Here is a 25670-nt window from a genome sequence, read left to right as displayed (position 1 = left end):
GAATTCAAGTGTTTGGGATTTGGAACTACAAAAATTTCAAACACATTTTCATACTTATAAATTCAATATTTTCTTATAAAGTCCTAATCAGTTTCCAGATTACACTTACAAAATATTCAATACTTTTTAAAAGTACTATGTATAATATTCAGAAAGTAATTTTCAGTTCATTTTATTTCTGTTCAAATATTCACTTCCATAAATTCAATTGTTTAAATCCGACTGTTAAAAGTCGACATTACATTCGGGAACTGCAGAAAAAGCAATAGATTGCAGTTTGAAGATCGCTAGCTGCTTTTTCACCAGCAAGTGGAGATAGAATAATCTAAGATTTATAATCAAGTAAATAGGCAAGAAAAAAGCTAATAAAAACACAAATGTAGCATTTAATATTAATATTAAAAACCTTACTCCTCGGATCTCAAGAGGTGATCCAGCGACAGTCGTTGCTCTGCAATCTTTAGCCTTCTCCTAAGAGCATTTGTCTCCCATGCCGGGATCACCAGCTCGCGCCCTGTTCGAACCAGTGGGGTTACACACACATAAACCAACTTGACGAATAAGAACTATAGGAGGCGAATAAGAACTAAAGGAGTCTCTTTTGTTATTCATACAGAACTGTCTAACATGGCATAACCATTAAGGGGTCATTAGACTATGAAGTGTTTGCACTGTTTAAACGCAGCTATGTCAGGATTGAGATAGGCTATATATTTTCATTTTTATTCTTCATTGAGTGTCTGCAATGTTTTCTGAGGTGCAAGTAATTTATTCTATAAAAAAACGGTCTGTCCGTGTTAAGTTTAATTTGTTATGTGGTGCCCGTTTATAAGGAAGTGACAATTTTGTTTTATTTTATAGAATGGAATGGAGAAATTGGATGGAAAAGCTGCATTGTTTGAAAATCCTTTATGCAATATTTCAGTTTTGTACATACATTTCATTTACATGTTTGGTCGAAAATATAGCTATTAACAGCTCACATGTCATTTGATGACATTCATCTCTTTTTTGTCAACTTAGGATAGTTTGAGAGAATGAGTGATTGTCATTATCCTTTGGGTCCATCTTCAGGATATCAGGAACATTTTTCAGCAACCTCAGCAACCTTTGGCTGAATGACTTGCAGATGTTAGATTGTATCTCACATACCTGGCCTGTTTTTGAATTTAAAGTGAATGAGATGTGCTTGTTTAATGACATTAATTTACTTTAATGAAAGGATAAACTACCCATCTAATTAGACATAAATGATGAGAAAATAAGCAAAACTTCACTATACATGAGATGTTGACAGCGCATAGCATTTCCATCTGGAACATAAACATCCTTTAAACCAATATGGTAGTTTAAAGGTGCTATATGTAATGCCTTTATGGATATATACAGTATAAGCATAGCTGAACAAAATGAGTTCAGTTAGTAAATGACATACTGTAAACCTCAAACATACTAATATAACTACATATAAGTGGAAAATCCTGGTGTAAAACAGGCTAGAACAAAACACACTGATGATTAAACTTTTTGATATTGTGGTTAACTCAAATGAATTTGTATGATCTTTTTCATACAGTTTAGTATGATTTGCTCCTCCCCCAATGATGATTTGGTTTAGTGCATCCTTTATATAATCGTACAAATGAACAAATTAGCTACTTAACTGACAAAACGTAAAATAGTTACGTTTCCTTCTGAGATTTGGCTGAATGATCCACATGGGATCACTTATCCGCTTGTTAAGAGTGACGTCATGCGAAGTAACTTCTGGGTCCAAGCTCTCTATCAAACTGTAAGGGGAAACTCATCAAATGTTAATAATACACATTTACAAAGTGATGTAATACTTACGAAAATCACGATCGCAATATATATATATATTCACACCTAATATCCGATGGCCAGAAAGTGACTATTTTTTTTATAAATTGTTAAAATTTTGGTGTCTGTGATGCAGCAAGAGCAGATACTGATGTGTACACTATGATTTATATATAAAATTCACTTTAAAGTGTGATATGACTAAAAAGGGGCCATAAATTAATATTTTCTCAATTCAAATGAGTGGACCCGGAGACTGTATTCCATACGTCACCAATACGTCATGACTTAACAAGTGGATATGACCCAGGCTGCATTTGATTGGCCACAACCTTTCCTGGTGAGATTACAACAATATTTTCCCTCATTATTTTTATGTATATAAGTTAGGGTTGTGCCGATAGACGATAGTATTGTGTATCGACGATAGGCAAAGATATCGCTGAGAGCTGAAACCTATTAGATTAATGTAGACCTATTACATGTTCTATTTGCATTATTGAATCAAATGAATAATATTACTATTTTTAATCATCATCATTAATAATAAATTAACTACAAATAATTTGACTGCTTTAGCTGTTCAAATTAACATCACTTGACCAACACTTTCAGATAAAATTGATTATTTCGACTGCACTCTTGCGCACTTTCTCTCTCTCTCTGTCTCACTCTCTCTTTTTCTTTCTCCGTCTCCATCTCTGTTTCAGCAGCAGCAGTTGAAGCGCAAGCTGCATGTGAGGGCACAGCCACAACTCATAGCAAATCAGTTCACAACTTGCTGCATAGGCCTAGAAATAATAGACTAAATAACAAAACTGGAATTAATTAACAAACAAGTAAAAAAAAAAAACACTATTTTTAAAAATGAAATAACTGAAGAAGAAAGAAAAAGAAGTCTGAAACAAGCTCAAATATTCTGGAATAAAACGTGTTGCGGTCGTTGGTCATTTTAAACTGCTTTATCACAGCTCTCCCACAAGATTCTCTCTTTTCACAAAAAAGCTATTTATCTTTATGTTTTTAATATCCTATTTAAGTTTTAAGGTGGTCCATAGCCTATTTTTTTCAGTGCATGCATTGATAGCTCCTTCAAATACACAGATAATTGTTTATTTGTGTTTAATTCGATAGAATGATAAACACAGACATGCACATTTTTCAAATAACCTATTTATTTAATTTGTTAATTTTGTTTAAAATATGTTAGACCTATATTTATTTATATGTAGGCTATTAATATATATATATATATATATATATATATATATATATATATATATATATATATATATATATATATATATATATATATATATATATATTTTTTTTTTTTTTTTACTAGCCTACATTAAATTACAGCCTGTATTTTACAATTCGTTTTGGCATTAAATAATTATTGAATTATTGAACAGATTATTAATAACTTATTTAAAGAACATTTTACTGAGCTCAGTAAAACGTTTTAAGTCAAATAGTCTATTTAATATTAGAGCAATAGGCTATTGTCGATTCTCCGCAGCCATGTCTAAAATGAAACTCTCATCAGAAAACAATAAACACAAATGCCAAGTGCATTTGTCATTTGTGGTTACGATCAAATCCTGTCCTGCGCTGCACTAGCACAGTCTTCTTTGCAACAATTTTGGTCTCTGTGCCTATTTACGTAGCTGTAAGAATGCGGTGATTTGCATTGGTTTGAATTATTATCCAATATCAAAGGTAATGCAAATACAGTAGGTTATTAAATAAGTAAAAAGCCGAAAGGCTAATAAATATGTTAAGATATGGTTAAATATTAATGATGTAGTATATGTATATTTTGGAGAAAGTCTTATTTGTTTTATTTTGACTAGAATAAAAGCAGTTTTTAATAAAAAATAAAAAAAAAAACATTTTAGGGACAAAATTATTAGCCCATTTACTTTGAGCTATATTTTTTTCGATAGTCTACAGAACAAACCATCGTTATACAATAACTTGCCTAATTACCCAAACCTGCCTAGTTGACCCAATTAACCTAGTTAAGCCTGTAAATGTCACTTCAAGCTGTATAGAAGTGTCTTGGAAAATATCTAGTCAAATATTATTTACTGTCATTATGGCAAAGATAAAATAAATCAGTTATTAGAGTTGAGTTATTAAAACTATTATGTTTAGAAATGCGTTGAAAAAATCTTATCTCTGTTAAACAAAAAATGGGGAAAAAATAAACAGGGGGGCTAAAAATTCAGGGGGGGTGATAATTCTGACCATAACTGTATATATATATATATATATAAAAAACACTGCAACGCCCCCATGCGATAGTATCGTGTGTCGGCGATCTCACAGGGGGCAAAAATTTCGTATATTTCCCAACACTAATATAAGTTCTAAGCTTGTATTAAATATAGTAAGTATGTGGGACTTTTTTTTAAGAGTAAATAAGCGATCTATTTAAGTTTCAATAGTGCGTTTAAATATAAAATATGGAAGATAGGGATTATAAATGTATTTAATGCTGCCACAATAAAGACAAAAGGTCTATTTAATGTCGATTTTGTTAGTTTAACATGTAGAATATGAAATTTGCTATGTACGATTGAAATAAACATATACATATACATTATGTCAATAAACTGATTACGTTTATAATGAGGCAACATCACATGTAAACTGCTGAAAATAAGTGTTTAATGCACATTTATGTAAACCTGTTATAACAAGTGTGATTTGTAGTTGTAGATTGTATAATAAGCACTCGTAGCTACAATATACTGTAAAAAAATGTTTTACATTAGACATTAGATTTTTTTTTTCTATCTTCTCTTTTCTTACCTTTCGGTGGCCTTGCAGTGTGACGTCACAGTTAATCAGTTAATTTATAGGTGGAAAATGTATATATTTGAATTTTTTGTGAAGAACGGCACTTCCTCTGGTGGACCAATATTCCACAGAGAGGTCATTTTGTTCCAATTTGTTTTGTGTTGCCGTCTTATATTTTGTTTAGTATTTTGTTGAGAGAATTTCAGCTGATTTCCTATTTACTTCAAATCCCTAGACAGCTTGTTATACTTTATTCCCTTAAATAACAATTTATTTCAGTATATACCCTTTTGTGTATCTGATCCTTTTTATGGTACGGTAGGGAGCGAGCTGGCCGTAACATAAATTGAGTGGCTCGTCTGGCATTCCTTTATGTGGGTGAGTAGTTTTTTGGATAGGTTATTTACCTTTAAAAAAAAGAAATTCCGGTTAGAAAGAGTGTATCCAACTGGGTTGTGAAAACAATCCTTCCATTGTTGCACTGTTTGTTGTTTTGTTTATTATTTTGCCTTTCTTATTATTGGAGGTTATCCTAGGTGGAGATTTTAATCTCTGTCGGAGGTACGCTTTTGGACGTTTGGTCTAAAGACCGATTGTCACTGAGTTCAGTGTTTAATGCCGCCCCGAGCCTGGTAGACCTCTGAAGACTAGATAGGAATTAGTTAGTTTTTCTTCTTAGATAGAAGCTGGAGTTTCTCTGATAAATATAAGGTAAATATATTCTGTAACTGACGGAGTTTGTGATTTGTGCGCTTCTCTTTTCCTCGCGTACTTACATGTTCAATTCAATTCAATTCAGCTTTATTTGTATAGCGCTTTTACAATGTAGATTGTGTCAAAGCAGCTTCACATAAATGGTCATAGTAACTGGAACAGTGTGGTTCAGGTTTTAGTGTTTAAGTTCAGTTCAGTTCAGTTTAGCTCTGTTCAGTGTGATTTAATCATTACTGAGAGTTCAAACACTGAAGAGCAAATTCATCGATGCGTAGCTCTACCAATCCTGAACCATGCGAGGCAGTGGCGACAGCGGAGAGGGAAAAAAAACTTCACCTGATGGGAGTGAAGAAAAAAAACCTTGAGAGAACCAGACTCAGTTGGGCACGACCATTTTAATTTCTCCGCTGGCCAAAAGTCTTGTGCAGAAATTCATTCGCCGTGGTTTATGCTGGAAGATGGCCTCAATGAAGACTCGTCTGTCCTTGGAGCGTCGCTGGAATCAGACTCATGTTCTCCACTCCCCACGACCATCAGCGCAGCAGCAGCTCAGGATATGGCCTGGTCCCGAATATGGAATCCTTGGGATCATCACGTCGCTGGTCTTGGATCCAATCAGTGACTCTGCCTAATCTGAGGACCTCGGGATGAGTATCCCCAGGTGAAAATAGAGAATAAAGAGAATAATTAGCGTAGCTGCTGTTCATAGTGTATATAAGCAAGATGTAGAAGCCAGTGTGGAACCCGCTAGGTGATGCACTGAGTGTATGCTTTACTTTAACAGATAGGTCTTTAATCTAGTTTTGAACTGGGAGAGTGTGTCTGAGCCTCGGACATTACCAGGAAGGCTATTCCAGAGTGTAGGAGCCATGAAAGAGAAGGCTCGACCTCCTTTACTTGATTTTGCTATTCTAGGTACTACCAGAAGCCCAGAATTTTGAGATCTTAAGGAGCGAGTTGGTTCGTAGCGAGACAGAAGGTTGGTTAGATAAACAGGAGCTAGATTATTTAGAGCTTTATAGGTGAGAAGTAATATTTTAAATTCAATACGAAATTTAACAGGCAGCCAGTGTAAGGAGGATAAAATTGGGTTTATATGATCATATTTTCTAGACCTGGTCAGAACTCTGGCTGCTGCATTTTGTACTAATTGAAGTTTGTTAATAGAGGATGCTGGGCAGCCAGCAAATAGAGCATTACAGTAATCCAGTCTCGAAGTCATAAAAGCATGGACTAGCTTTTCTGCATCTGAGATGGATAGCATATTTCGTAATTTAGCGATATTTCTCAGATGAAAGAAGGCAGTTTTTGTGACATGGGATATATGGTTTTTAAAAGTTAGATTGCTGTCTAATATGACACCCAGATCTTTTATAGTAGAGCTAAAGCTAACTTTGTATCCCTCTAATTGTAAATTGAGTTGCGAGATCTGCTGTGTGCAAGATTTAGGCCCAATAAGTAATAATTCTGTTTTGTCTGAGTTTAAGAGAAGAAAATTGTTGGTCATCCAGTCTTTGATATCTTTGATACACTCAGTTAGTTTAGACAGTTCAGACGTCTCGTCAGGTTTAGTGGAAATATATAATTGAGTATCATCTGCATAGCAGTGAAAGCTGATCCCATGTCTTCTAATAATGTCTCCCATAGGTAGCATATAAATTGTAAACAGTAAAGGGCCTAAAACTGATCCTTGAGGCACCCCATACTTTACTGGGCAGATTTGTGAAGGCTGTCCATTAAGATTTACAAACTGGTAGCGGTCAGTTAAGTATGACTTAAACCATTGTAGAGCCTGTCCCTGGACACCTGTAGACTTTAAACGATTTATGAGGATATTGTGGTCAATGGTATCAAATGCCGCACTAAGATCGAGTAAAACTAATAGCGAGACGCACCCTCGGTCAGCAGCTAAGAGTAAATCGTTGGTTATTTTCACTAAGGCGGTTTCTGTATTGTGGTGAGCCCTGAAACCTGACTGAAACACTTCAAAAATATTGTTCGTCTGCAGATAAGAGCATAATTGAGTGGAAACAACTTTTTCTAGTATTTTAGACATAAATGGAAGATTTGAAATAGGCCTATAGTTAGCTAAGTTGTTGGTGTCTAGTTGCGGTTTCTTAATAATAGGCTTAATAACAGCTAGCTTGTAAGAGTTTGGAACATGGCCTATAGATAAAGAAGAGTTGATAATGTTAAGAAGAGGTTCTCCTATAGCAGGTAACAGCTCTTTCAGTAATTTTGTTGGAATTGAGTCCAGCATACACGTAGCTGGTTTAGAGCTATTTATAATTTTTACTAACTCTTCATGTTCTATGATTTTGAAGCAGTGTAGGTTATTATTATGATTTAATGAAATATTTACAGGATTTGGAGTATAAGCCGGTGCAGAAAGTTTGGCATCTCCTATTTTCTGTCTAAAGCCTTCTATTTTATTACTGAAAAAATTCATGAAGTCATCACTACTAATTTGCGGTGGAGTAGTTTGTTCCAAGGATGACCGATTATTAGCTAATTTAGAGATGGTGTTAAATAAAAATCTAGGATTGTTATGATTATTTTCTATCAGTTTGCGCAGGTGCTCGGTCCTGGCAGATTTTAGAGCCCTCCTATAGCTGGACATACTGTCTTTGTACGCAATTCTAAAGACCTCTAAATTAGTTTTTTTCCATTTACGTTCCAGGGCGCGGGTTGCTGTTTTGAGCGCACGAGTATGACTATTATACCATGGTATAGTTTTAATCTCTCTAGCCTTTTTTAATTTGATGGGTGCCACAGTATTTAGTGTGCTAGTAAAGATGGCATCCATACTGCTGGTTCCTACATCAAGATCATTTGAGTTTGCGGGTGCATTACGAAATAGAGAGAGATCAGGTAAGTTATTTATAAATTCATCTTTAGTTGACGGAACAATAGTTCTACTAGGGCGGAGTATTGGAGCGGGTTTGCTGATTTCAGGTAAATATAGCTTATATAGTAAGAGGTAGTGATCTGTAATATCATCACTTTGTGGTATAATGTCTACGTCAATAACCTCGATTCCATAAGACAGAATTAGATCTAATGTATGCTTTAAGCGATGGGTTGGACCCACAACGTTTTGCTTTATCCCAAGTGAGTGTATTAAATCCATAAACGCGAGTCCTAATGTATCATTAGCGTCATCTATGTGGATGTTAAAGTCACCTACAATTAGCATTTTATCAGTTTTGACTAGTAAGTCAGAAATAAAATCAGAAAATTCTTTTAGAAATTTGACATAGGGTCCTGGGGGTCTATATATGGTGATTAAAGCGAGAGATAACATAGGTTTTTGTATAGTATCTGGAAGCTGAACATTAAGCGATAATACTTCAAAGGAGCTAAACATAAGTCCGTTTCTCTGTTTAATATTAAGGAAATCACTAAAGATTGATGCAACTCCACCACCACGACCAGTTTGACGAGCCTCATGTTTATATAAGAATCCTGGAGGAGTTGCTTCATTTAAGCTAATATAGTCATTTTGTTTCAGCCAGGTTTCAGTGAGACAGAGTGCATTAAGATTGTTTTCTGTTATTATTTCATTAATGATAAGTGCTTTAGGTGCAAGTGACCTGATGTTTAGGAGACCAAGTTTTACGAAATTTGTATTTTCACTTTCTACTGGTTTTTCTGGTTTGATTCTTACTAGATTTTTCCTGGAGCACACAGTACGTTTATTTCTTAATCTAATAATACGAGGAACAGACACAGTCTCTATAGGATTCGCCAGATATGCGTTACTGATGTTTAAGTGGGGTGAACAAGAGTCTAGGTGGCTATAGTGTGAATTTTTACCTGCTAGTCAGATGGTGCGAAGTAGTCTGGAGATGTTGTCCGACAGGAGTTCAGCTCCGGCTCGACTGGGGTGCAGGCCGTCAGGACGGAAGAGCCTAGGACGCTCCCAGAAAAGATTCCAGTTATTAGCAAAGAGCAATTTCTGTTCTTTACACCATGTTATTAGCCATTCATTCAAAGCTAAAAGTCTACTGAACCTTTCATTTCCTCGGCGGTAGGTAGGAAGCGGCCCAGAAACGATGATCTGCGGGCGAGGTGCGTCGAACCGTCTCGATCAGGCTCCTGAAGTCCTTCTTCAGGATCTCCGACTGCCGGAGCCCGGTGTCGTTTGTCCCCACGTGGAGGACAACGGCACCAGGGCTCTCGGCAGCGCCCAGGATGGTTGGAATCTGTGTAGAAATATTTTTCACACGGGCACCAGGAAAGCAGAAAGTACGTACTTTATTACCTTTTGAGGAGGCGGCACGGACGTGACGAACGATCGAGTCACCGATGATGGCCACATCGGGACCCGACTCGCGGAGAGGGGAGAAGCGGTTCTCCGTGGAGATCTCGAACACAGGCGGAGACGTTCTGCCCCGGGATCTGGGAAGCACCTTGCGCGGCTGCACCCAGGCGCCGTGGTAGCCGGGTGTCGGCGTGAACGACGCCTGGCTGAGCCGCGCCCCGGGTGCGCTGGGCCTGGACAGAGAAGGACGCGGGGTTGAGGTAGAGGGAATGATGTGGTTGTAATTTCCACGTACCTTAGGTGATGAGACGGCCTTAGCATTAGGTACGGCGAGGAGCCGTTCCCGTAGCCGCGACCGTCTTACCACCAGCGCGCGGATCTGGGACTCCACTTCTTCCAGCTCCAACGCCTCCATCGATGCTTCTCCTGCACACAAGGACAGAGACGGAAGCGACATTTTACGGGGTAAAGAGCAAAGCCAGTAAGTCAAAAGTGTATGGTCAAAGAGGTCGGTAGCTTTAGCTGACCAGCGGCGCTAGCAGGCTAAAGCTACAAACAACAGCTTTAGCCTGTTCAACTTGTGGTAAGTCTATAAAGTTTTTTGTGAATGGGTAGATTACGTAAATTTTGGTTGTGGTTCATTTCAAAGCAGTGGCTTATATGAGTTGTAGTTTTTGAACAGACTTCAGTTTCCGGGTGAGTACTGGAGTGTTTGTTTGTGTATTTGTGTTGTATACGTAAATGCTAATACAAAAATGTCTTCAGTACTTAAAGATTTTTTTGCTTGTCCCTCTTAAGCTTTAATTGAGCGTTGTACGAAAGAAGAATTAATACAAATTGCCGAGCGCTTTAATATCGATCTCACTACTCATGATAAGAAAAAAAGGACACGATTTTAACAACTTTGAAACTATCTCTGGTTGAAAAGGGAGTTTTAGAGGTATGAACCCCTGTTCTTAGTGAGTCTTCAGTGTTTTCTTCCTGTGATATTGATGTGGAAAGTGAGTTAAAATTCCTAGAGATGTCAATGCAAGAGAAACAGCTGTATTTAGATTCAGAAAAACTCTGTGCTGATCGCGAGGGCTGCGCTTTGAAAGAGAGAGAAACAGAATGGGAATTTGAAGCTAGGAAACTAGAGCAACAGTTGTCTGTACGAAAATTGGATCTTGAGTTAGAGAGAGAACGGGAAGAGAGAGTGTTTCAGTTAAAGAAGTTGGAGTTGAAATTAGCAGCAAAACAAGCGGAAACACTGCAAGCTGACGTGCATCTGGTGCCAGAACAGTCGTCTGCATTAGTATTTGATGTTCATCGTAACCTGAGATTAGTTCTGCCATTTGCTGAAAAAGAGGTAGAGAAATATTTTGATCACTTTGAGCATGTTGCTTTATCTCTAAAATGGCCGAAAAAGTTTTAGACTTTGTTGTTGCAGTGTGTTTTCACAGAAAAAGCTCAAGATATGTATTCTGCTCTCACCCTGGAACAAAGTGGTGAGTATGAAACTGTGAAAACTGCTGTATTGCATACATATGAACTGGTGCCTGAGGCATATTATAAAATTTTTTAAAATATAATCAAAACTGAAAATTGCACTTTTATTGAATTGGCAAGGGAAAAAGACAGTCTAATTGAGCGATTGAAAGTTGAAAAAGTTGAAAAGTAGTTTCATTGAAAGTTGAAACTAAAGAGCAGTTAAAAGAATTGTTACTTCTAGAAGAGTTTAAACACTGTGTTGCTGTAGCTACTTATTTAAATCAACACAAAGTGAGTAAACTTGCAGATGCTGCCATTATTGCTGATGAATTTATTTTAACTCATCAGGGCACATTCAGATCAGTCAGTTTCCGAAGTGACATGAATAAGTTTAGGTCTTGTCAAGTTAAACAAAAGCCTGCTGTGTTTGGACAAAATATGAGGGCACCTGTTGTTAGCAATCTTGGAAAGACTAGTGTTTCAAGAGACCTCATCTGCTTTTATTGCAAAAAGTTTGGCCATAAATTATCTGACTGCTCTGTTCTGAAAAAAAGAGAAATTTTCAAAACCTGTTTCTCTTTTGGCCCATGGTTTGTAGATGACACCTTCATAGAATGTGCTAGTCATTTATCTCATTCCTGTGGTGGATTGTTTGACCAAAAGGTGAATGCTTTTGTTGATTATACACCCTTTATCACTGAAGGAGTTGTGTCTCTAATAGGTTCTGAGGAAATAGTCCCTGTGCGTATCCTCCAAGACACCGGATCAGCACAGTCATTTCTTTTGGAAGGAGTGTTGCCTCTAAGTTCTGAAACTGCTACTGGAACTTATGTATTCGTAAGAGGTTTTGAAATGAGATTTTTGACATGCCATTGCACCAAATCCATCTTTCCTCGACCATAATCTCTGGTGATGTTGTAGTTGGTGTTCAATCTGCACTTCCAGTTCCTGGAATCACATTTATTCTAGGAAATGATTTAGCTGGTGAAAATGTTTAGGGAGAGAGTAAGGTGACTGCTTTGCCCATAGTAATATCCATACCTAGTCAAGATAATGTTGAAAAGAGTAAAACCTACTCTGATTTGTTTCCAGCCTGTGCAGTCACACGATCAATGGCAAAACAGCTGCCTGAAAACCAAGCTACAAATGTTTCTTTGGTAGCACCTTCTTTTCTACTGTTGATTCAGTTAAATTTATATGTGATCTGCCAGAGTGTCCTGAAAAAGACAAAAAGATCTGCTCTCCACTATCCCCTGATCTGGAGGAAATTACAAATTCACTTCAAAGTCAAGACTCTGATGCTTCGGAGGTTTTAAATACTGTTCCTTCTGATATTGACTGATGACACACTGAAAACCTTTGCCTTTGTAGCAGGGACTAACATCAGTGATCTTTCTTCCTCCTATTTTTGTGAAGACAATCTACTTTGTCAGAGAGTGGCCATATTTGTTAACAATTTAATGTCAATTTAATTTAAAGTGCATCTGTGATGCAGTTAGCCCATCAAGGACTCGCTGGTCATACCGGGGTTCGGAAAACTTATGATTTTACTGGCCTAGAGTAAAAGGAGATGTGGCCAGATGTATATGTTCCTGTCACACATGTGAACTTACTGGTAAGCCAAACCAAAAAGAGCCATGGTCCATTACAGCCTATTCCTGTGATATCTAACCCTTTTGACCATTTGATTATTGATTGTGTTGGTCCTTTACCTCATTCCAGTGCTGGTCATCCTTATCTCCTTACCATTATGTGCCAGACTACCCATTATCCTGCTGCTTACCCACTGAGATCTATAACTACGAAGTCCATTCTGAAGGCCCTTACCGATTTTATGTCTGTCTTTGGTATCCCCAAAGTGATTCAATCAGATCAAGGTTCTAACTTTATATCCAAACAGTTTGCAAAAGTTCTCCGTCAACTTAGAGTTAATCACAATATTTTAAGTGCATATCATCCACAGAGCCAGGGAGCGCTTAAAAGATTTCATCAAACCCTGAAGTCTCTTTTAAGGTCATATTGTGTGGAGCTTGATGGTGATTGGGAAGAAGGCCTGACATGGGTGCTATTAGCTATAAGTGAAGTATCTCAAGAAAATATTTGCTTTAGCCCAAATTAGTTGGTTTTTAGACATGAAATACAAGGGCCCACTACTGTTTTGGCTGTTTTTTCTTTTCCTACTAATCCATTCCAAGCAAACCTCACTGGAACTTACAGTGTAGCTAATTGTCTTTCAGACAATAATTATTTGCGAAATACTCCTGAACGTTGGAAGAAAGTTCAGGTTTGTCACATTAATTTGTTGAAACCGTATGTTGTTCCTGTTTATTCTGACTCTGTCAGTGTTGGGCCCCTATGTGATCATTCTGGTTTAGAACATCTCTGTGTTCCCTTCTCTGTGTTGAAGTATGGGTGAGGACTTATCTGAGAAAAATAAGGATGGGAGTCTTCTGTCTCAAGGGAAAATAGATGGACGCCTTAACAACTCTCAGATTCTTTCTGATTTGTCCGGCCATCAGTCTTATTTGACAGGAGATGAGAGAAATTACATCATTGAATTAGATGTTTTTCATCATTGATTTGATGTCATTTCCTTCACTTTTTTGGATGTCCCTAGTCGCACCCCTGTCATTGAACATGACATTGATGAAGGAACTTCTTGTCCTATCAGACAAAATGCTTATAGGGTCAATCCAATAAAACGAGAACTTTTAAAAAGAGAGGTGAACTACCTACTTACTCATAATTTGGCTGTACCAAGCTTTAGTTCCTGGAGTTCTCCTTGTGTATTGATGAACAAACCTGATGGTTCATATTGGTTTTGCTCCAATTATAGAAGATTAAATTCTTTTACCAAACCAAACTGTTTTCCCTTGCCTCAAATAGATGGCTGTGTAGATCATGTTGGCTCTGCCAAATATATAAGTAAGTTTGATCTACTTAAGGGGTATTAGCACGTACCTTTAACTGCTTGGGCAAGAGAGTTATTAGGTTTCGTTACCCCAGACTCTTTCCTTTAATACACGGTGATGCCTTTTGGGGTCCGTAATGCAACTGCTACATTAAAACGATTGGTTAGCCGTGTATTGCATGGAATGTCTGAATGCGAGGCTTATCTTGACAATGTTGTTTTGTATAGTTCTACCTGGTCTGAACATCTTGATACAATCAAAGACCTATCTTCACGCTTGGCAGAGTCTAATTTTACAATAAACCTTGCAAAGTCTGAATGTGGAAAAGCCACAGTAACCTATTTGGGTAAAGTAGTGGGAAACGGTTAAATTTACCTATTTGGGTAAAGTAGTGGGAAATGTTAAACTAATTGGTGCAAAAGTTGAAGCCATTTGTAATTTTCCAACTTCCAGTAATCGGCGTGAATTATGAAGATTCCTTGGGATAATTGGTTACTACCGGAGTTTTTGTAAAAACTTTGCTAGTTGTAACGCCGGGGAGTGACACTGACAACAGAAGGTAGGATCCAAATGCAGGTTTATTCAAAGTCAGGCAAGCGATGGTCAATTCAGGTGCAAACAGATATATGTAGACAATCCAGAATCGTAATCAAACACAGGCGAGGGGTCAGAAGGCAGGCGGCAAACAAGGACAAAAGGATAAACTAGGCTAAGGTCAAAACACGGAGAAACAAGACAAGGAAAGTGCGTTGTAGTGTTACTTTTACAGTTAACAAGACTCTGCAATGTGAATGAGTGTGTGTGCGGCTTAAATACTGTGTGTAATCAGTCTTGAAACAGGATCAGCTGTGGGAGTCTAATCAGTGGAGACTTGGAGCAGGTGTGTGTGTGTGTGTGGCATGACTGAATATGTAGTCCTTTCACTGGCAGATTTGTAGTTTCATGAGTGAGTGTTTACCAGTGACATCTGGTGGTTTGTTCACTGTTAAACATGACAGAGCCCCCCCTCTAAGGAGTGGATTCCAGACACTCCTAATAATGTTCAGGCAGGAGGTGGAGCGGAGGCGGAAGAGGGGGAGGGATGGAGGGCCAGGATCAAGTACCTGGAGCGTGGAGCTGCGGAGGGCCTGGAGCATGGAGCTGCGGAGGGCCTGGAGTGTGGAGCTGCGGAGGGCCTGGATCAGATTCATGAAGCTCAGAAGGCAGCGGCCATTCAGGAAGCTCAGGAGGCGGCGGCCATTCAGGAAGCTCAGGAGGCGGCGGCTATTCAGAAAGCTCAGGAGGTGGTGGCCATTCAGGAAGCTCAGGAGGCGGTGGCCATTCAGGAAGCTCAGGAGGCGGTTGCCATTCAGGAAGCTCAGGAGGCGGGGGCCATTCTGGAAGCTCAGGAGGCGGCGGCCATTCAGGAAGCTCAGAAGGCGGCGGCCATCCAGGAAGCTCAGGAGGCGGCGGCCCTTCAGGGAGTTCAGGTGGCTGCAGCGGCCATTCAGGGGGTTCAGGTAGCGGCGACTCTGGCGGCGGCAGCTCTGGCGGCAGCGGCGGCCATTCAGGAAGCTCAGGCGGTTCTGGCAGCTCTGAAGGGTCTGGCAGCTCTGGAGGGTCTGGCAGCTCTGGAGGGTCTGGCAGCTCTGGAGGGTCTGGCAGCTCTGGAGGGTCTGGCAGCACTGGAGGGTCTGGCAGCTCTGGAGGGTTTGGCAGCACTGGAGGGTCTGGCAGCTCTGGAGGTGGCAGCTCTGGCAGTAACAGCTCTGGTGGTGGCATCAGCTCTGGTAACTCAGGTGGTGGTGGCCATTCTGGTGGCTCAGGTGATGGTATATCAGGATATGAAACAGGAACTATGGCAGGAACAGACAAGGAACAGGAAACCATCTTGTGAGCTGGTGGCAGATTGGCACTTACCACATTGTGAGCTGGAGGGCTAGTTGTGACAACTTTGTGAGCTGGAGGACTGGAGTCGACCATCTTGTGAGCTGGAGGAGGAGCAGCCATCTTGTAAGCTGGAAGACTGGAGGCGGCCATCTTATTAGCTAAAGGACTGGAGGCGGCCATTTTGTAAGCTGGAGGAGCAGCCATCTTGTAAGCTGGAGGACTGGTGGCGGCCATTTTGTGAGCTGGAGGACTGTAAGACTGATACACTGGAGACAGCAGTACAGGTGATGCAAGCATAATAACATTATTGGGTAGGGCAGCAAGCCCTATTGCTGGTGGGTCTTGCTGTCTATTGCCCCCCCCCCCCAAAAAAAAATATTTAGGGGTGTCCTCCACCTTGCCAACAGTGAACGGGAACCCACTCATTTGCAGAGCAAGATCGATGTAGTGTAATGTCTCATGGGGTTCGTGCAATCGTATTGTTGTGTACAATGGCTCAGACAGTCCTCCGTGAAAAAAAGATCATCAGGCATAACTCACTTAATGTTGTTAAATGTGCCAGATTGATGAAATCCTCCACGTACTCCTCAATGGACCGTGCTTCCTGACGTAAACACATGATCTTGATACCTGCTGGATCCATTGTGTGGCCGAGTCTTCTGTAACGCCGGGGAGTGACACTGACAACAGAAGGTAGGATCCAAATGCAGGTTTATTCAAAGTCAGGCAAGCAATGGACAATTCAGGTGCAAACAGATATATGTAGACAATCCAGAATCGTAATCAAACACAGGCGAGGGGTCAAAAAGCAGGCGGCAAACAAGGACAAAAGGATAAACTAGGCTAAGGTCAAAACACAGAGAAACAAGACAAGGAAAACGCGTTGTAGTGTTACTTTTACTGTTAACAAGACTCGGCAATGTGAATGAGTGTGTGTGCTGCTTAAATACTGTATGTAATCAGTCTTAAAGCAGTATCAGCTGTGGGAGTCTAATCAGTGGAGACTTGGAGCAGGTGTGTGTGTGTGGCATGACTGAATATGTAGTCCATTTACTGGCAGATTTGTAGTTTCATGAGTGAGTGTTTACCAGCGACATCTGGTGGTTTGTTCACTGGTAAACATGACACTAGTATTGTTTCACCTTTGACTGTTTTGTTGAGTCCAAAATTGAGTACCAGTGGTCAGAGACATGTCAACAAGCCTTCGAAAATTGCAAGGCCTTGTTAGCAAGTTCCCCAGTTTTAACAGCTCCCAAATTTGAGAAGTCCTTCCGTCTTGCAGTTGATGCTAGTGCTTGTGGTGCAGGCGTGGTTCTTTTGCAAGAGAATGTAAATCAAGTAAAACACCTTGTAAGTTACTTTTCAAAAAAGTTTAAAGGGGTGGTCCACTATGATCTCATATTTTAAACTTTAGTGGATGTGTAATGTAGCTGTGTGAACATAAACAGCATCTCTGAATGTAAAATGCTCAAAGTTTAATGCAAAGAGAGACCTTGATTTTTACAGAGTTAGCTTAGTAAAGCCTACAATAAACAAATTTTGGGGACTACAAAAAATACTTCCGCCTCCTATGAGATCACAAAAGTTCGTTATTGCGCATCCCACACTGCGCAGGTAAAGGCCGTGGCCAGTGGCGCTGTAACGTTACTGCAGAAGGAGAAATGCCATCCTGCTGTTTCCTCAGAGCTTCTCTGTTTCTGTTGTGGGGCTTCCAAATGACACGACACAAGCACAAAAGTGCTAACAGTTCAATATTAATTATGTTCCAGAGAACTATAAAATACACAGCAAGTATGATTTGACAAAACGCAGCTTCCAGAATCTCTTCCAGTTCAGTGCTGGATTCTGCTAAAATCTCCTCAAAGATTGAGCAAGGAGACGCTGTGAACTCTGTGAGCCATGACCTGTAAGTGTTTTTATTTGTTAAAATTGATCATGACATGTACAGCCTTAACGGTGTGTTGTAGCAAAGATGTAAACAACGGGAAATTATGTTCACCGCTAACGACTTAGCTACAAATCTATACTTATCAGTCAAATGGCTGTAAACACACACACATACACACACATACATACACGCACTCTTGGCCAGCATGCGCGTCTCTGTGTGAGACGGCAGTGTGTCTCTTATGTGTGTGCTCGACTGCAGTCTTCAGGTAGCTTTTCCATGCGTTTTACAACTAAGACAATAAAGTCGCTAAAGATATGTGAAAGATTCATGTTACTTACACAGGCATATTCCGGATATGCGTGAAAGATGTCCTGTAACGCGTTGATTTAAAAAAAAAAAATACAGCAATTGCCAGTGCTTTCCCAACTGGAGTGTAACAGCAAAAACAAATCAATCCAGGCTCACACAGGTCTTATCTCACATCTTGTGATTTAATCTGTCACCACATAAAATAACTTAATCCGAGCATGAGAGAAAAAGAACAATAAATATCTCTCCCGCACACATGCGCTTCTCGTGATACAGATACTTCATATTATACACACGCACACACATAAACACACTAAATGGCACAGAAACACTTTTAAAGGAGCCGCATCCCATGTTTACTCGTTACAGACACGTGTTGACTGCCTGACTGTGTACACAAAATGCGCGTGCTTGTCCGGACGTGACGTGGAGCCAATCGGCGAATCACAGCACATTTTGATGATGACCAATTAGAGTCACTTGAGGGTGGGCCTTTTAGAGAAACTAGGCAATATGACAGTCGTTTTCATGTTAGCTGGGTAGCTGTGTATAATCAAAGTGAGATATATGAAAAAAAAAACACGATTTCCTTCAAGTGAAACATGAGCACACATTACTTTGCATCTTATTAACACAACCAAGCCTTAAAATTACATTCTGGACCATTTAATTGTCATCAACAGGTTTACTTCACCATTTAAAAGGAAGTTCTTGTTCTGGCTGTACAACATTTTGAGGTTTATTAAGGGTCGATCGCTGCACCCATTATTGTTTATACTGATCCTTTTGTGCTTCTAGGGCCCAGAGGTGCTGGGAGAGAAGGAAGAATGAGCTGTTTTTATTTTAAAGTCGTATTTATTTGGTAATTTTTTTAATACTTTTTGATTCTTTGCAGAATATTTTTGAGTAGGGAGGTGTTACGACCCTGTCTTCTCTTTTCTTACCCTTCAGTGGCCTTGCAGTGTGACGTCACAGTTAATTAGTTAATTTATGAGTGGAGAATGTATATATTTGAATTTTTTGTAAAGATTGGCACTTCCTCTGGTGGACCATTATTCCACAGAGAGGTCATTTTGTTCCAACTCTTTTGTGTTGTTGTGTTGCTGTCTTATGTTTTGTTTTTGTTATGTATTTTGTTGAGAGAATTTCAGCTGATTTCTTAATTCAAATCCCTAGACAGTTTGTTATACTTTGTTATTCCCTTTAATAAATGTTTATTTCATTATATACCCTTTTGTGTATCTGATCTTTTTTATGGTACGCTCAGGAGCGAGCTGGCCATAACACTTGTCATTGTAATACCAATACCAATATACAACAAAGTTTGTTTGGTAGCACCTGCAGCAATAAGACATAGAAAAAATAAACAAAAATATTAACATTTTTTTTTTTAAAGGCTGGAAGCAAGTTTTAACTGTACATGTATAGTTAAATAGTAGCACAGTCCTAGTTGGAATCTCGTTCATGACATCATCTTCGTAAAGTTGGTGTGTGGTACCTGGTCTTATCTGTTCACAACAGAAGTGAATGGGAAGGATTGGCGTATCATATGCATTAAAAATGGATTTTGGCATATGTATTGCATGCAAAGGGAAAAGTTGTGTTATTTGTAGGCATGTTGATAGGATCGGGTTATCATATGGCATAAGTTGTTCTCGCCTTCTGTTCCTTAAAAGCTATGTATGTGAGTTTGTGTATCGGGGGAAATAGTGGCTACTGCTATTGGAAATAAACCTCAGTCTATTAGTTTGTGCCCTGATTGTCCTGTATCTTTTAATTGGCAGCATCCATATTTTGTGATTGACATGTTTTTTATTATTATTAATTGCATGATGGGACATTGATCTATCATTTGTTGACTTTTAATGTTGAAAATTAAACTTTGCAGCATTTAGCAATTTGGAGCAATATAGTATATTAGAAATAATATACAGATAATAGTGTCTGTAAAACAACAAATAAAGTACTGGCAGTTGATTACCAGATTTCCGCGCCATAATTTGGAACACGAATAATGACAATACTATTTCAAACTATTCATAATGTAAATAAAAGTCACTTTTTTTTCTAAAAGGTTATTGGAGAAAATGTCAGAGTCTCATAATACAATTCAAAAGACTTAATTTGAATACAAAAAAAACATGAACAACAACAAAAAAAAAAAAATAATAAATAAAATGGAAAACTGTTAATTTACATATATTTTATACAGTGTAAAATCACACCGCCAGAAAGAGTGTCTTCTGTCAGAGCCAGGAATTCATCAGAGAGAAAATTTGATCGCAACGGCCATTAACCGGCTGTCGCTGAACGTGTCAAACGGACAGTCAAAGACCACAGATTTGGGCCCAGGATTAAATTAATCTTACAGGATTTCTCAAATTTGTCTCAGATGACAAAACCATGGCTAAAATAGCACATGAGCTCGAATTTAGGAAAACAGATATGAACATACTTACTTTTTTTATTATTATTTTTTTTAATACAACTGTTTTTCCCTAGAAAATGTCTGTTAAGGAGAATTCTAAAGAATGTTTCATGAATCCTTGGTCTTCTAATAAATTTGGCCAGGAGCTCTACAAGTCCAGGCTAGAAAGTTTTCTTGTGCTCATATATATTTGAGCCTTTCCATACAGAAAATGTGTCAAGTGCAAAGCAAGAAACCCTGGACCTTCTATCAATCGTGCTACTGCAACACAACATCAGTAATGAGCAGCTCATCTCAAGCCTGAAGACTCCATGAGACTTTTTACTGATTTACAAGAGAGCTGCCGTGTTCCCTGCCCTTTCGCAGTAATAATTCTGCCTGCTAATGGTGCGCATTAGTGTTTTAGTTGCAGCAGACCAGCACATGGTCATGTCTGTGAAAGCAGATTAGTTTTATAGCTTTTCGTAAATTGGTTCAGGACAGAAACCACGAGAAGGGCACAACGCTACTCAGAAAGTTCTTGGCCATGCACTTCAACATATGCAGACTGCACTCATCCTCTTCTGATTTTTAGTGAACAGTCTCTTGATTAAAGATTAATTTGGGGGCTTGTCGGCCCCTGAGCTGATCAAGTCTTCAACGGCGCAGTCAAGAGAGCACCTCTTAATTTCACCACAGCTGTGAAAGTCTTAATCACTGAGAAGAGTCTGATTGTCTGTGTGCGTGTCAATGTATTGATTCCCTCTCAACTGAGAGCCATTTATGCTGCTTTTGAGATGAGATGACTGTCATGTTGTACATGAGCAGAGTTAATGAACATGAGATTCCTAGAGTGGGGAAAAGATGACATTTTTAACAGTCAGAAAAAGGCAGGTTTTGAGTATTTTAAGAACATGGGATGATGGAATCCCTTCTAGTCTGCTTTAGGGATTTACTACATTTATTTTTATATGTATTTTAATATTTTAGGTTCTTCTGAAGACTTAACAGCAGAACTGGGTACACTGTCCGGCACAGTGCAGTTTTTATCATAGCCTGAACACTGAAAAACTTTTTTTTTTTTTCCTATTTAGAGCTTTTGTCTTGTTTTTAGTCCAAATATCTACAAATTCTTAAAGCAAGAAGAATTTTTTTTTGAAAAAGTAAAAATATTGTTTTGTTGTTTGAGGCTATTCACATCCTAGCAGGGTTCTGTTCTTTGTACGTGGATTACTCAATTAGCTGGGCTTAGATGTTGACGATTTGACACAATCCAGGATTGTTTTGGTCTTCAAAACTCATCTGAGACTTGTCATAGTAGCAGTTCTGGTAGCTCAAGCCTGCAGGTTAATTTCATATAAACAGGCTTGCCACCTGGTGGTCCAAAGAGAAAATTTATTGATAAGAACTTTTTAGATGCAAACAAGTCCATGCACAAAATTCAACAACAACAAAAAAGACAATTTATGCAGTCATGCACATGTTTTGATCAATAATATGCCAGTGATTGATCCCTTTACCGACTTTTTTGGTGCAAAATTTATTTATACAGTTATTCCTTATGCCGATTAAAAAAACTTGAGTAGTCTTAGGCTACCATAATAAAGAAATCTGTTCTAAATGCAGAACTAAATGCATTGATATGCATTGAAATACATGATGAATACTCTTGACACATGAAAGTGTAAGGTCTGCAGCTCACAACAAACGTGGGAAGTTATTGCTGCGTATTGTATTAACGAAATGTTTACTGCTAATTTGATGTAATTTTGCTCACATGGATAATTGAATATTATTCAGATGATGTCATTACTTTGCTGTGCCATTAGCCAATCATTAGATTGCGGATCATGATTTCGAGTATCAAAAGATTGGCCCTTCACAACATACGCAGCCATCTCAGAAGTTTATCCAGACATTTTTAAATGATTCGCAAACTTGTTTGAAGAACCAAATTAGCCAGAGAGCAGATTATCAAGATGAGCAGATCCAGGATCTGCATAATCATCTTAGATCATTTAAGTGAGATCCGAAGAATGGAACCCTGGCATCTTGATGTCAAAACAACATCAAATTGACATTTGTCATGGTATGTGGGTGGGGGAAGGACCGAGGACTCGGTTGCAGCAAATTAGATGGGTTTATAAAGTATAAAATATTCCAGTAAGCAACAAAAACAACCCTGAGGGTTAAAACGTTAACAAACAATCAAACTGGACTGGGCAAGGATCAGGGCTGGATAAAACATGACTTATTAATAATGACAGAAACTGGCACAGGACAGCAGACGAGAGGGAGCTATAAAGGAGAAATAAATAATTAACAAACAGGTGAACGGGATTAACTAAAATAAGTTAACAATGAGGGTGGGACTGGACAATAGATAGGAAAGCACATGACACAAAGACAATGTACAAGTCATGTGCTCACATAAAACAGGACTACAACCAGGGGTGTTGCTAGGGTCGAAAGGGATAAGGGGCTTAGCCCCAAAGACCAATCTCTCTCTCCCCACCCATTTAAAAAAACAATGTTCTAATTAACCCCGCTATAATACCAACACTTTTATAAGGTAATCTACTTTTATAATAGATTTATAGATGGTTTAATAATAAATAGGGCTTTTGAGTTGACTTTTAACAATACATTTTGAAGCTTTGTGACTTGTAACACAAAAAGGAAAAAAAAAAAAACATTAATTAATTATCCCACTTCTCATTTACTAGTCTGTTATGAGCCATATCATACCTCCTGTGCCTCTTATCTCCTCTCCTGATTTGCAGTTTCTGTTTGTTTTTTGAAAATGTAATTTTCTGCATGTCTTCAAATTTGAAAATATGATTTATTTTATAGTGTGAGTTGTTATCCAATGTGATACAAAGCTACAAACATATTCAGTTGGACAGAGTGATTAACTGAGGTGTCGTGTTGTCAAGATACTAGAATTTCTAAATTCAATACCTTGCAAAATATTGATATTCAATAGGCTACTATTTTTGACATAATAACAGTTTTATCAAAAATAGTACTAAAAATAAAGATCTATATGCTAAAAATGTGTTTACTTCAAATTTCTTTTGAGGGAGATTTTTTTCCGTTTTCCTCAAAATAGGGTGATGTGGGCATTGTAGCACTTTAAATGCATGTAATGCTCGTTTCATTCATTCATTGAGCAGAAATTCCATATTTGCCTCACAAAAGTAGTAGAACAGTCCAGGAAATCCTTAATATGGATGAAGGCATCCAACTATTGCCGTAGTTAAAAGAATGAAAATAAGATCTGAATAAACATAAAAAGGCTTTAACTGATCATTTACACGACTGCGATAATACATGTTTATACAGTTGAAGTCAGAATTATTATTCCTCTGAATTTTATTTTCTTTTTTAAATATTTCCCAAATGATGTTTAACAGAGCAAGGAAATTTCCACCGTATGTCTGATAAGATTTTTTTCTTTTGAAGAAATTCTTATTCGTTTTATTTCAGCTAGAATAGAAGGAATTTTACATTTTTAAAAAACCCCTTGAGGGTCAAAATTATTAGCCCCTTTAAGCTAATTTTTTTCTGATAGTCTAGAGAACAAACCATCGTTATACAATAACTTGCCTAATTACCCTAACCTGCCTTTAAAGCCTTTAAATGTAACTTTAAGCTGTATAGAAGTGTCTTGAAAAATGTCTAGGCAAATATTATTTACTGTCATCATGGCAAAGATAAAATAAATCAGTAATTAGAGATGAGTTATTAAAACTATTATGTTTAGAAATGTGTTGAAAAAATCAGCTCCCTGTTAAACAGATATTAGGGAAAAAAATAAACAGGGGGCCGAAAATTCAACTGGGGCTAATCAGACTTCAACTGTATGTCTTCTTCCAGCCATCTCTGGTAGTTTCATAAGAAAGTCAATTTTTAATTCCCTTCTAACTGACATAGCATGTTACAGTAGAATGTAGCTATACAATAAGCTAGATGCATGAGCTCACTGTGATTTAACTATTACAGAAACAGATGTGACTGGCTATATCATATCTAGATAAATATTGCTACAGCCTTAACACCACTCCTTTACTTCCTCACTTTGATTAAGTGACTTTTGTTATGAATAAAACTGATAAACGATAACCATCCTTGTTTTACCTACAGTATGTGACAATAAGCTGCTATATACATCTTTTTTTTCTTTTTTTTCAAACCATTTCTGCAATAAAGTTGGCCATTTTAACATTGGGTTCATTAGAAATGTGCTTTATTATAGAGCTAGGCCTAGTGGAATTTTGATGAATTGCAGTTTCAGTTACTTCTGTATTAGCTTCACGAGGGAAAGCGAGATGCTGCCACTTAACTTAGAATGAAAACACCATGCTACAAGCTAAACTATAACCACACTAAAGCCTGCATTTGGTGCAAAAAACACGCTAGAAATCGATTGCAGGACAGTTCTGCAACTGAATATTGATGTGTTTTTGACCCAAATGTTAGATTTCATTTTTACATCAATGTAGCTGATTGACATCAAATCAATTTGCATTTTTGGCATGTTATTTGATGTTGATTTGATGACAAGACAAAAACCCAAAGTATAAGAAAATTATTTATTTTGTATTGAAAGTTACTTTTATCCAAGCAAAGTATTCAGATTCATTAGAGACTTCCAGCTAAACTCTGCTGGACATTGGCTTTGCAGGTGTATAATTGATGCCACTGCTGTTCAGAGATGCAACTGTGCACTACAATTAATTCAGTCTGTTGTCAGCAGTAGCTTTAATGTGTGAAGTATGTCAGAAATTGAACATGAAACTGCATAATGTATCCAGTAACTGTGATTATAATTGGTTCTATTTGCTTTTGATGTGACATGACATTTGTGTGTAGTTTAGACAGTTGTCTGCTGGTAATCATTAAATGCCAGTGGTTGTATGTAGACACATTTGCTGCTGGGATGCCTCACATTCTCCAACAACCCTATATGTAACACTGAATCACAAATTAATGATCCAAAAATGTTTTTTTTAAACTAAAAATATCTATTTTACGTTTATGCTAAAAATGAATCATGAAGGCAATAAATATACTAAGGCTGTAAATATACTAAAACAAAGGTATAAATCTCTTAGTTCAGCTTTAGGATGATTTATAAATCTCAAAACAAATTATACACATGACCAGGATCACATTTATTTTTGAAGTTTTGTCACATAAAGG

General features: G+C 38.0%; 1 protein-coding gene across 2 annotated transcripts in view; it reads right to left on the bottom strand.

The window, feature by feature from the left end:
• Positions 1-7117: 7117 nt before the first annotated feature.
• LOC141377771 (uncharacterized) overlaps positions 7118-25670 on the bottom strand; it is a 48735-nt gene continuing 30182 nt past the window's right edge. For both annotated transcript variants that reach the window (XM_073923406.1, XM_073923405.1), the window contains one exon: positions 7118-10033. In XM_073923406.1, the coding sequence (XP_073779507.1) occupies positions 9360-10022 (663 nt within the window). In that variant the 5' untranslated portion in view covers positions 10023-10033 and the 3' untranslated portion in view covers positions 7118-9359. The remainder of the gene's footprint in view (positions 10034-25670) is intronic.

The sequence above is a fragment of the Danio rerio genome, chromosome 15, assembly GCF_049306965.1.
Source record: "Danio rerio strain Tuebingen ecotype United States chromosome 15, GRCz12tu, whole genome shotgun sequence".
Taxonomy (NCBI): domain Eukaryota; kingdom Metazoa; phylum Chordata; class Actinopteri; order Cypriniformes; family Danionidae; genus Danio; species Danio rerio.
The sequence above is the reverse complement of the archived record's forward strand: the minus strand, read 5'-3'. Positions and strand labels throughout refer to the sequence as shown.